The 13,452-nt window shown below is 32.2% G+C and overlaps 2 protein-coding genes across 2 annotated transcripts; one reads left to right on the top strand and one right to left on the bottom strand.

Moving 5' to 3' along the window:
- Positions 1–324: 324 nt before the first annotated feature.
- LOC145624763 (uncharacterized) lies at positions 325–1,293 on the bottom strand. The gene has a single exon (XM_081677854.1). The coding sequence runs from the start codon at positions 1,291–1,293 to the stop codon at positions 325–327; it is 969 nt and encodes a 322-aa protein (XP_081533980.1).
- Positions 1,294–4,032: 2,739 nt separating this feature from the next.
- LOC145610968 (alpha carbonic anhydrase 1, chloroplastic-like) lies at positions 4,033–12,763 on the top strand. The gene is made up of 6 exons (XM_081666225.1): positions 4,033–4,114; positions 4,814–4,959; positions 6,067–6,170; positions 8,538–8,640; positions 11,319–11,492; positions 12,476–12,763. The coding sequence occupies exons 1-6, from the start codon at positions 4,033–4,035 to the stop codon at positions 12,599–12,601; spliced, it is 735 nt and encodes a 244-aa protein (XP_081522351.1). The 3' UTR covers positions 12,602–12,763.
- The last annotated feature ends 689 nt before the right edge of the window (positions 12,764–13,452 follow it).

Below are 13,452 nucleotides of genomic sequence, written 5' to 3'. Positions count from 1 at the left end.
AAAGGAGAGGTCAGAGATGTTGATATCCTCTCCATACAAGATGGAGTGTTGAGAGAATGATGCAGCATCAGATTCAGAGGAGAAAAGCTAAGAGAAGTAAGCATTGATGTGATTATGGAGGTTGTGGGGAAGGATCTGCTCACCAGCATCATTTCTCATATTAACAATTTTGTTCCTTCTTCTTCTAATAATCACTGAGGTATGGAAGAAGCTAGTATTTCTATCCCCAGAGGTGGTCTAGTTGACTCTAGATCTGATGGCCCAAAAGGCCTCCTCTTGGGCATAATGATCAGAAATTTCAGATGAGAGCTTTTCTTCTAGGTTCTAGAGGAAGTGGTTATTTGGGTCATTCTCAAGAGCTTTCTGAGCACCAACAATTCTTTTGGTGAGCATTTTGATTTTTTTCAAAGGGTTTGGAAAATGTGTTTTTTCCCAAGCTTGGATTGAGTGGGAAAGGAGTTGCAGCTTTGAGGTAAAGGAGGAGTTATCTGAAGGCCAGCTAAAGTGCAGTAGAGATATAAAGGAAGGGTCCAAGTACCACATAGGCTCAAGTTTGAAGCTTTTTGAGGTTTGTGAAGGGGAGAGAGAGTGGTGATCAGTATAAAGTTTAATTGCTGCATGATCAGAGGTAGTCCTAGGAAGGTGAGTGAGCTTTGAATCAGGGAAAGATTGGAGCCAAAGGTCATTTAATAAAGCTCTGTCAAGCCTTTGTAAGATTGGTCTGCGTTTTTGCTTGTTGGTCCAAGTAAATTTATTTCCAACAAAACCAAGGTCAGTCAAACCACAAGAAGAGATACAGTGAAGGAATTTATCAGCACGTCTATAATTCAAAGACCTACCCCCGAGTTTTTCAGACTGATTCAGGATATCATTGAAATCCCCTATAGCTAACCAATGCAAGTTTATAATTTTTGCAAGATTTTCCATATCTAGCCAGGTTTCTTGTCTTTGTTTAAACTTTGGACTTGCATAAACAGCAGACAGAAAGAAAGAAAGGTTTGTAGTTGTTACCTTAACCACTCCATGAATGGTGTGGAGGTCCCTACTGATGGAATGGAAGTCCAGAACAGCTGAATTCCAAAGAAGCAGGTCCCCTCCAGTTAAACCCCTGGGCTCTGCCAGCTCAAAACTATCAAAAGGCAGACCCTTAATTATATGTTCGGTGTGAGCTCTGCTCGTCTTGGTTTCACAAAGGAAAAGGAGATCGGGATGGTGTTCGGCAATAAGGTGTTTCAGGTTGGTGAGGAAGCCTTTCCGAGCAATTCCCCTTGCATTCCAAGCAACGACAATCATTGGTTCAGGTGGTAGATTCTGAAAGAATATCTCTTTCCTTATCTCCTGACTTGTTTTGGGTCCCATCTCCACAAAACGCCTCTCCTTCGAGCTGTAAAGCTCCTTGTTTCTCGGGGTTAAGGTGAGTTCCGTTACCCATTCCTCCAGTTGCACGTCGAAAAGATAGCAGGCCTGGATCTCCACTTTCCTCCACTCTATCTGGGTTTGAGCTATAAGTAGAGCATTGGAGGCTATGCCAGCTTGGATTGTCAACGAAGGGGCTCTCAAGGTGTAGATTTTCCTCGATTGAGGCAACATCGAAGCTGGGTCTATCAGAAAAGCCAGCTGTGGCGGAACCACCCATGGGTAGGCTTCCACAAGAGCCTTGCTCAGCCACCATCTTGTGAATGTCTCTAGTACAGGGCACAGAGCTTTCAGGTCCGCCAGATCCGGAAGTTGGACTGGAAACATGGTTCCTCCTTCTTTTTTGGCCATCATGAGTTCTTGATACGGAGGATCTACCAAATAAGGACGGAGAAGAAACTGACGGATTTAGGTTACCGGAACTTTTACCCACCTGGAAGGGGTTTTCAAAAAGAAGTCCATCTTGTTCACCTCGATCTCCGGGTAAGTTGGGATTTGAGGGTCTAGGAGAACCAATTTTTCCGGAGTTGGGACTCGAGTTTCGCACAGGAGCGGGTATGGAGGCTTGAGAGGGAGGGGTTGAAAAGGCAAATAGAATCTGGGATTCAGATTGTTGTGCATGATTTCCATTTTTGCAACCGTCGGACAGAATTTGCTGGTCTCCTCTTCCGAGTCGCTGTGGTGTTTGAATGGGCATAAGCCCTCCGAGAATTGTTCCGTCCCGTTGGACGAGACCATTGTTGATGGTTAGAGGATCAGAGGCAGAGGGTTGGTCAACTCACCAAACAATCCATGTGAACCCTATCCCTTTCACTGCTAAAAGACTTTGTGTTGATGCCTCTTTCAATGAGGATTCTTTATATGCTGGCTTAGCATGTGTGTGTATAGATAATCAGGGTCCCTGGGTAGAAGGAGTTGCTGCCCACTGCCCTACTATAAGCTCTCTTCATGTTGAAGCCTTAGCTATATTGGCTGGTCTATACTTGATTAAAGACATGTGAACTGGATTGATGTTACCATTTTGTCTGACTGTCTCAGAGCAGTCACTGGGATTAATTCTGTTGATACCCCAACTGATGAAGCCTCCTATTTATACCAAATATGTAGGGACCTACTTCAACAGCTTGTCAATTGCAAGTTGGTTCATGTTCCGAGGCAGAGATTGTAGCTAGCAGATGCTCAGGCCAAGGCAGCCAGAAGGGATCTAACTAGGAGCAGGAGCGTTCTACTTCCTAATGTACTTTGGCTACAGGATTTTAATATGTTGCTTAGACATTCTACTACTAGGACTAACAGTGATTCAAATATTAGTCTTCTTTTTGGCCCTGCGTGGCAAACTACAAATAGGTGATGTATCACATGGGAACTACTTACTTAACTCTGATCCTGGCCTGTACTATATTTTGCTACTTATTAATCTAATGTAGTTGCTCCTTTTAACCAATAAAAAAAAAAAAAGAATAGGTAGGACACTTTTAAGACCTAAAAGCTAAGGGTCACCAAATGTCACACAAGTTTCCTCAATATAGTTCTTGCCTTCTTGGTGCGTATTAAACCAAAGTTTCTAAACATAAAATATAATGTACACATATAGTGAAAGCGGAGGCTTTATAATGGTTTCCTTGTGCAATAAAAGGAACCAATGAGATTTGGTCAATCAAGCCATAAAAAGAATCATTTATATTCCTTTTGTTTTTCTCCATTAAAGTGAAGAAAATCTCTAGAAAACCCCACAGTCCCACTTGTGAACTATGGAGTAAGGCCGTGACCAATTTTACAAAAGCTGTTGTGTTCTTTGTTTATTGTCTTTATTGTTTCTTTAACCTTTATTAATCGGTAATTTGAGTACGTAAATCAAACACATCTTTTATTTTATGAGAGAAGTCCTATCAATCCCATTCACACATTAACTAATTCATCATTTCTATATACTATGCACAATTTTTCCTAAAATTGCGTGTAAACTTTTGTCATTTAAATCAAGTATAGGTCAAGGTAAAAAATTCGTATTATGTTTAGGTAAGTATCTACTCCATATTATGTTTAGGCAATAGAATATCTATTCACACAGTTACAACCTACAATGACAACTAATTAATCTGATGAGCAAACTTTATTTACTTGAATAGTTGAATAGAAAATAAGTAAAATTATGAATGACCAGAGTGCATTATATCCTTTCGAATCATCATATCACCTTTTTTTTTTTTTTTTTGCTCTCTTTTTGTTACCTTTTCAAAAATTCTTTATCAAGATGATTAATTACTATTGTTTAATGTTTATAGAACATCATTTCTATAAATAGCATATTTAATCAGTTAAAAATAAGTTTTAACAAAAATTCCATCAAATTTTGATCATTTAACTATTTAAGCACAATATTATTAGTAAGCAATATTATTAAAAATTGAATGAGTGATTGGCTTTTAGATATTCTAGGGATCAACTAGCCAAGTTTAGCTATATCTCCTATCATCTAGTAAAAATAGTTTAATATACGAAAGGTGGAGAAAATCAAGAAACCAAATCCACAAAGTTATGAGAACAAAACTTGTCAAAATTAAGTTGGTAATTAAATAGTTTTGCTTATCATTTTTGAACAAAAGTCACATTACAATGGCATTAAATTCTATCTTGATCTTCTTCTTTGGTGTTTCCTTCTTGTTCATAGGTGCCTTTGCCTCAGGGCCGCCCGCAGGTAGAGTTATTTTTGTTAGCACTCATGCATGCATGTTTTACAAACTAATTGGAACATTTCCTCTCCTAACTTCCTAAGGGCCCTAACATAAGTCTCCATTTTCACTTATCTTTACATGTATTATGAATTATGATTATATAACTCGTATAGTCGTATATTACAATATATTTATAGGGAAAAGACAAAGTTTAAAAAAGGATAACAATCATAACGTACTTACTTAGGGTAGCTAGGTCAAAATATACATATCTAAAATATTGAGATTGCATATGTCGTCTGATCTAAACTATGAATTGGTTAAGTTCAGATGCAGTATATCAATTATGTTTGAATCTCACACAAAGCAAGATAATAGAAATGGGCTCTATAAGAATGTTTACCCTTGACTAACATGTGGAGACTCATCAAGATTTCCTTAGTTCGTGAATAATCTATTATAATATAATATTCGGAATTTTTTTTCACATTTTCTATATCCTTAATTTATACTTCGTATAATATAACATGTTAGGATAAAAATAAAAATAAAATAAAATAAAATAAAAAAACCACGAAGAGAATGATGCCAAATAAGTTTCATTATTATTCTTATTCCTTGCACAAATTATACCTAGTTTTTTGTTAATGTTCAATTGGTCGGAAATATATGTAGCAAAATAATTGTTGTATTAACATAAATTTTAATGGTAAATTTTGCAGTGTGCTCATCGGGTAAGAGGCAATCCCCAGTAGATATCAACACATATTTTGCAATACTCAACAAAACCTTAGAACCGCTTGAAAGAGAATACCATTTTCATGATGCTCACAACACTACATTTGTTACTGATGGCAAACATTTAGAGGTTAATCAATTTTCTACGGAGTATATCATTTCTTCTAATTCTTTCACTTGATTTATAAATTGCTCCCACAAACTTCTTCCCGCTTGTTATAAATAATGTAACGTGTGAATACTTTTCGGAGAAAAATATAAATCCATAATACGAAAATTAGCATTACAATTCACGGGATTAAATTGAAATAATATAATTAATATTTGAAAAAAATTAGAATAAGGCAAAAGCAAAATAAAATACCTATTTTATGAAATGACCAATTTAATTGAATGATGGAATGAATTTTATGGAATAGAGAATATGCATTAGCAAGAAGAATAACTCTTTAAGATGTGAAAATTAAGATCTCATTGAGTTAAGAATTACTCTCCAATTGCCTAATTTTGCTTTTTTTTTTTTTTTTTTTTTTACTCCATGAGTTAAGAATTAAGATCTCATTGCACTGTTTGTAATCACATATACCCTAAACACATCATCCTCACTCCCTAAACTACTAATTTGATATGCAGTATCGACATTTTGGGCAGAGTAAACACGTTTCAACATTTTTGTAATAAGAGAGCCAACAAAATCTTATAAGATGTGAAAATAGAAATTTTAATTAACAAAAATTTGAGTTTGGGATAAGAATAGCAAAATTAATAAAAATGATGATTAAATAATTTGGAAATGAAAAAAAAAAAAATATATATATATATATATATATATATATATATATATATATATATATATATATATATATATATATATAGAGAGAGAGAGAGAGAGAGAGAGAGAGAGTGTGTTTCATTTTTGAATTTTTTTTAAATAATAAAAGTATATATATTATTTACGTCTAATATATATGAAATTATGTAATTGTTGCTCGTATTTGAAATTTTGACTAGAAAACTGGTTATCATAAATTTTACTATATTTAATATTGTGTTATTTTTTATCTCTCTATTTGTAAGTGAATATTACTCATTATATATTTTTTATCACATATTAAGGTTGAACTTTTACGATTGTAACATATAAAACTTTGCTATTATATTAGGGTTGCAGTTTTGTTTATATGTACGTAAATTATAAGAAATTATTTTGAAATCAAAATGTTTATGCATTATGCAGATATCATTAGGCGGGGGTGGAGGATTAAAAATTTATGGAAAGACATATAATTTGACACAACTTCAATTCCATACTCCATCCGAGCATCGGTTTAACAGTGTCCCGTAAGTCTTTTTTCTCATTACTATTTACTTTGTCTAGAATTTAAACCATTTCTTTTTAATTAGTCATTGAATATAAGATTAGACATTGAATAAGATAAATAGGAGATTAATTTATCACATATAATAAAAAGATTGTATGTAGAGGAATGGGTAGAAGGATGAAACCTCGGATTGGAGGTTATGATGGATCACTTCCAAATGATGTCTAATGTCTCATATATATATATATATATAGTTCATTTATGGTGGTGGATAAAGTGTGTAGAAAAATCTACCCACATAGTTCTGAATTAACTACATAACTTTAGAAGTTCCGTGCATACACCATTTCTTTTATTCTTTACAATTTATCGCCAATAAATCAACATGATAGAATTTTTTAAAAAGAAAAATTGCGGAAAATAATACAACCTTTGGCCGGTTTTTTTTTTTTTTTTTTTTTTTTTTTTTTTTTTTTTATTATAATAATACAATCTTTGGATTAATTTTTAATAATACAACCTTTGAGGGGTGTTAATTTTAAATAAGACATAACCTGTTAGTAACTTGTTTTTGTAGGTCACCATAACACGTGTCATTGTTTTATTGATTTTGTCAATTTAATTAATTAATTATTATTTTATTATTAATTAATTATTATTATTATTATTAACAAAATTATATTAAAAAAAAAACCCACCCACCCCCTCCCCGTCTTCGCAGCCACCTCCTCCACAGTCCCACTCGCAGTCCTCCCAGCGCCGGTAGGCCGGCGGCGGCTCCCAACTTCCCCACCGCCGCCGACCGACCTACCTTCTCCCTTTAACCCCATCACGCCACCCCTGCCAGCGAAACCCCCGTCACCCCATCGCGCAACCAACTCCGCCACGACCAGCACCACACCTTCAGCAGCACACGCAACAACACCACCAATTCGTACCTTTGCATCCCGCAATCACCGATTCTCAACCAACAACCAAAAGTTCGACCACCAGCAGCAATTGTAAACACCATTACCCTGTCTACTTCATCTACTGCAGCCATCGCACCAACACACTCCCTTGCTCTTCAAACACTCCTCGAATTCGAACATCCATACACATCAAACGCTCCAATTCAAACAACCAAACACATCAAACGCTCCAAATCGAACCGCAGCGGCCGCGAGACGCTCCAATTCGATTGATTCAATTAATCCAAGAGTCGTGATTTCTTGATGCTTGTTGATGTTGGTGTTTATTGATGGCGATGAACGTCGATGATGCGGTGGGGGGCGAGTTGGGCACCGGCCGTACTGTCACCGGGGAGGGTTGCGTGTGGGAAAAGGGGAGAGGAGGTGGCTGCGTGGTGGGGGAAGTGGTGGCTGGGTGGTTTTTTTTTTTTTATTTGTTAAAAATTTTAATCTAATGACATAAAAAAAATAAAAAAAAAAAAAAAAAATAAACAATTTTTATCACAAATTAAAATTCTAAAATTAATTACAAAATAATTTTTTTAAAAATATAATATTTAGACCAATTACATTATGACACGTGTCTTGGGGGTTTTAAAGGTTACAAGTTTTTTTGTCTTGTTTAAAATTGACACCCCTTAGATGTTGTATTATTAAAAATTAATCCAAAGGTTGTATTATTATAAAAATAAAAAATAAATAAAAAAAATAATAAAAAAAAAATCGGTCAAAAATTGTACTCCCTCCGTTTCAATTTGTTAGTCTCATATACTATTTTGGGCGTTTTAAAAAGATCTACCCATATTGAATGTATTCTACTTTTAACTTAATTTTTATTTCCTAATTTATACATAATAAATTCTGAATGCTTAGATTAATTGATTGAGAATTAGTTAAATGACTCTAAGTAAAGAAAATACTCCCCTGATTTATGCAATTATGGCTAATGCTTTCCTAAAAAAAAATCAAAAAAATAAAATAAGGCAAAACTATTTGTGAATTGTATTTTACTTTAATGCTAGATTCCAAATATTTTCCTTTTCTTATTTTATGTGATTGATTCCATATATGACTATCATATTGAAACGGAAGGAGTATTATTTTCCGCAATTTTTCCTTCTTAAAAACCATGAGACATACAAGTAATTGGACTTTAAAAAATTGGCCCACATTGGCCATAATAGCCCAACACGTACATTGTAATACTTTTTTTTTTTACACCTTATAACATTTACAAGCTACAATAAATAGTGTGAGACTTGAGATTGTCTCACCCAATACTTACTACCAAGTATAATATTGCACACAACATAGTTTTGTTTTGTTTTGTTTTTTTTTTTTTTTTTTTAACATAGGTGGTTTAATTTTTAATTTTAAATTTTTTAATTTTATATATAATGCTAATAAAAGTTGGATGTGTGCATGAACCATGTAAGATATGCTGCAGAGCTACAACAGATACACGAAGCCGCTGACGGCAGCCGAGCAGTGGTGGCAATTCTATTCAAATTTGGACCACCTAGTCCTTTCATTGACATGGTAATCATACGCTTTAATTTTTTTCGTCTCTTATTACCATTTATGTGGTTAAAATAAAATATGTTGATAAGAATAAAACAAAACAAATTAAAACATCATACCAGAATTTGCTAGTTCCTTCCACGATGAAAATTGTTTCAAATGTAAAATTTTAAATCTTAAATTTGTAACTTTTCTAGTAAAATCTTTAAATTTGGTAGTTGGTACTAAATAAAAACAAGTTACTCCAACAATTAATTAAGGGAAAAGCTTATTATTTCATACCAAGTACTCCAGAGGTATAAAAGAAAGGTAAATGAGATAATACCAACTTCTCTTTCAAATAATAAGCAATGTAAAGTAGTAAAAGAAATTTTTGTACACCTTACCAAACACAGCTTAATTAGGGCCTTTATTTTTTCTGGTGTCCATCTGGTTTACCCTTTGGGCTAATTCGGATTCGGAGATTAATTTTTGGTGGTTAGATTCTAATCTTCTACCAACTGTTGTTGCGGGGGGTCGAACACATGGTCCTTTTTACCAAGTGTAGCCCCAATAACCACTACACAATACAACAACCAATTGATTAATTAGGGCCTCTATGCATGGTTCATGGTATTTTAATTAGGGTCTCTATGGTTCATGGTAATTTAATTAAACCTTTTTTTTTTTTACTTCATATCAATGTTACAAAGTAAGCCGACAATTTCAAATAGAATAAGTTTATTTGGAACGTAATAAATTCAAACAAAATAAGTTTAAATATTATATACTACGTATTAAATAAGTTCTATTCCAATAAAAACAATTTTAGACAAAATATTAAGCAAAACAAAGTCTTAATTATTAATCAATAAGGGGTCTAAACATATTAGTCTTAATCACATGGGGCTTTCACTGATTATTAGAACAAACTAAGAGTCTAAGAGCATGACATGCGCAATAAATTGAAAAACCTTTGTCAAAATATGGAAAATTTTTCAGGAACTACACGCTTAATAAGGGTATTTGGAAATAACTACCCACTAAAATTTTTTATAAAAAAACTACCCCTAAATTTAAAAAGTTAGAGTAGCACTACCCATTTGCATTTTCCGACGAGAATGTCCGACACATGGCCCCACTTTTTCAATTTTTCTCTGAAAAGACACGATGCAATGACAAATTGGACCTTAATTCGTAACCCTAAGATAACCAATTTGGATTAAAAGCAATAAATTCAACCAATTTCAAATTATCCTCAATTTCTAAGAACCCTAATTTCTCTAATCGTTACACCCTAACATCAAAATTCATAATTAATGGATTAAAAGAGAAGAATTACCTATGAATTGCATACTCTACTTGTTTTCACTTCTTCAATTAGGAATTTTTAGAAGAAAAATTGAAAAAGTAGGCCCCACACGGCGGACTTTCTCGTCGGAAAATGCAAATGGGTAGTGCTACTATAACATTTTAAATTTAGAGAGTAGTTTTTTTGATAAATTTTTTTAGTGGGTAGTTGTTTCCAAATACCTCTATTTAGCATGTAGTTCCTAACAATTTTTCCTTAAAATATTAATGAAGAAATAATTTTTGTATAAATGTTTCCAAATAACAAAAAAGAAAACACGACCACGCTTTTTATGTCTCTTTGCATTATTATCATAAGAGGCCAGCACTTTCCTAATAACTTCATAGGACTATTTATATATATGGTTCTTGTCAAGCCAAAATTCACTTGCGTCGGTTAGGAAGAATAAGCAATCATGCATCATGCATGTCTAATGTTATTATGTCATTTTTGGAGTTGATCTTAGAGATAAACAATTTAATTTATCTCCTTTCACAGCTTTATGTGTTGAAATTTGTGCCACTTTATTATTTTACTTTTATTATTTAAAAAATAAAAAAAAATGATTAAATCGTGAGATGAGATTTATTCACAGCATTTATCTCAAAGAAAAACTTGAATTTACCCTTTTTTTTAATCCGCAATTTTTTTAAATTTCTTGATTTTTAAATCCGTTTCTAAGGTAAGTCTTGTATGTGGCTAGCCACATGGGGTGGCCACATTAGGTTATAAGAGTAATCTTCATTTATATGTATAGGTAACCTCAATTTTTCATAAGAGTAACTTCATGTTATTCATAAAAGTAACCCAAATTCATTATATGAGTGAATTCAAGTAATTTAGAAATAAGTAACTTCATTTGTTCTTTCGAGTAACCCCTATTCTTTTATTTTTAAAAAAAATGAAATAATAATTCCACTTATTTAAGAAGGTAACCGTTATTTCTCATTTAAGTAACTTACATACGCGTTAAGATAACCTCATTTGCTCACCACCGTAACCCTTTATTACTTAATTAACTGTCTTGTATGTGATTATGTGAAGTGGTCACACCATGTGACCAGCCACAGAAGTATAACACTTTGTGAATACGGAGTATATCACTTTCTAAAATAAAGAATTAATCGTAATAGTATAGACTGCATAGATGTTAAACTTTCAAAAGACATTTTTAGTATTAAATTTTAAATTCTTAGAATGGAAAGAATAATACGTAATATACATACTTCTTATTAATCAATCAAAACAGAGTAAATAATACTTCGTACATATTTATTGAAGAATATGTAGCTTAACAATTTGTAAGTTTATTTTAACCTTGTACTATTGTCGGATTTGATTTTTTTTTTTTTCCCCTTTGTTTTAGTTGAAGCCCCAGTTGCAAGAACTAGCTAAAAAACCTTGCACACAACAAAGGATTGACATCCCAAAGTTTGATTTGAGCTTCTTGAGGAAATGGCCACGCGATTATTATCGATATCTTGGCTCTCACACTTCTCCTCCTTGTGATGAAAATGTCATTTGGAATGTGCTTTGCGAGGTATCTATCTATACTTCAATACTATATACTAAAGTAATCACCAAGAATATTCAAGAAGTACACGTGTTACGCCTACATTAAAAAAATTTCCGCCAAAAACTTTTTTTTTTTTTGATTAAGAAATAATTAAATAACGGATGAAAAAAAAGAGAATATAGAGCCTACAAAATAAAAACAATAACTTTAAATAAATAAAATATTAAATATATACATGATTTATAAACAAGTACAAACTTATAATAATATATAAATATAATTTTTTTTCCTGTGAATATCCGAGCGTTGCTCAGGCAAAGAATTAGTACTATATAGTATATACTAAAGTAATCACTAGAGTTATCCGTTAGGTACACATGTCACATTCACAACAAAAATTTTCCCGCCCAAATATTTTTTAGCTTTTTTTTTTTTTTTAATTTCTTTTTTTCCCTTAAAAAATAACATGATAAAAAAATTTAATGAATAAAAACTTACAATAATTTATAAAATATTTTAAATAATGTATCTAACATGAGAATTTTAAAGATAGACATGATATGAATTCAAATTCAAAAAAAAAAAAAAAAAAAAATGTTACACATAAGCCATTTCATTAAACTAATTCCATTTTAATTATTATCGTCAACTTAGGAAAAAAAAAAAAAGAATTATCGAATTTATCATTTATTCCTTTGTTATGTACTTTTCAATCGGAATTATAGTCATGTTAACAAATTCTATTTGGATTAGTATCATGACAACTTAATTCTTAAAAAGAGTAAATAAGGGCATGTTCACTATTTCACTTCAGCTTAATTTCAGTTCAATTCAGCTCCTAATTTTCTTCTCTCATAAAATATTCAGTTCATTTTAGCTCAGTTCAGTAAACATGAACATGCCCTAAGTTCTCAGATTTAATTTTTATATGTAAGTTGTAGTTAAAAATTTATCACTATACATGCATATTATAACATAATAACATAATTAAACTGTTTTTGTTATAGGCTAAAACAATTTCAGTGGAACAAGTGGGTGAATTAAGTGCTCCTCTTTGTGAAGAAAACAAGAACAATGCACGGCCCCTGCAACCATTGAATGGAAGAAAGGTCGAGATGTATGATGAGGTTTAATTTAGTTGATTTAACCAATTTGTTTAAATGGGGCTTGCAATTGTCTAGCTAGCAAGACAAATTTTTAAAGAGCTAGTACGACTCTTTTTTTTTCTTCCACTTTTTAATTTTTATCATTTATTTTTTTAAAAATGTATTGAAAAATTATGAGTAATTAAACAACATTTTATTAGTGTTTTGTGGGAAACCACTTTTAATACATTTTTTTTACATAATAATACCAAATGCATGCCGGAATTTGTTAAATCCATAAAATTCTGAACAAATTCTGGCGTTGATCAATCACGTGTTCGCTATTTCTCGTATTAAAATAATTTTATACTTTTTCCATTTCACACACCTGTTTGCTATTTCTCGCATTAAAATAATATTATACTTTTTTCCATTTCACACATTGTAATATTTTTCTATTTGCACATGTTTTCTCTTTTTTACTCTCCTTATTAATAACATAATAAGTCCATATCTTTATTCCTCTCTATCTCCTTCCTCTTCTTAAAATCGGTGTCCCGTCACCATGTTGCAATATTTGGGGAACGAATGAAATCTATCTATCTATATATTATACTAAAAAACAAGCGTCTCAATGTGAGGATGACAAATGTCACTCTCTCATTGGCTTATCTTAAGTATTAAATATATCTATATAATTATTGATTACATATTCAAGCATAGTTATTTTTGTTAAACTTCAAACAATAAAAGCAAGTTTCTATACATGCATAAGATTTTCATGATTTCCTAACATAAATATTGATTTAATTTTTTTATAATAAATATATGCTTTCCAATACTACAAATAATCCATAAAGTCTTTCCAATCTTTATTTATAGTCAAGTTAAAGAATAAT

This window comes from Chenopodium album, chromosome 3 (assembly GCF_948465745.1).
Source record: "Chenopodium album chromosome 3, dcCheAlbu1.1, whole genome shotgun sequence".
Lineage (NCBI taxonomy): Eukaryota > Viridiplantae > Streptophyta > Magnoliopsida > Caryophyllales > Amaranthaceae > Chenopodium > Chenopodium album.
The sequence above is the reverse complement of the archived record's forward strand: the minus strand, read 5'-3'. Positions and strand labels throughout refer to the sequence as shown.

Bases quoted from the DNA above. Each gene is read 5' to 3' on its own strand.
- LOC145624763 (XM_081677854.1), bottom strand. From the start codon at position 1,293: ATGATTGTCGTTGCTTGGAATGCAAGGGGAATTGCTCGGAAAGGCTTC.
- LOC145610968 (XM_081666225.1), top strand. From the start codon at position 4,033: ATGGCATTAAATTCTATCTTGATCTTCTTCTTTGGTGTTTCCTTCTTG. The intron at 4,115-4,813 runs GTAGAGTTATTT...TAAATTTTGCAG, and splicing joins TGCCTCAGGGCCGCCCGCAG to TGTGCTCATCGGGTAAGAGG. The intron at 11,493-12,475 runs GTATCTATCTAT...TTTTTGTTATAG, and splicing joins TTTGGAATGTGCTTTGCGAG to GCTAAAACAATTTCAGTGGA.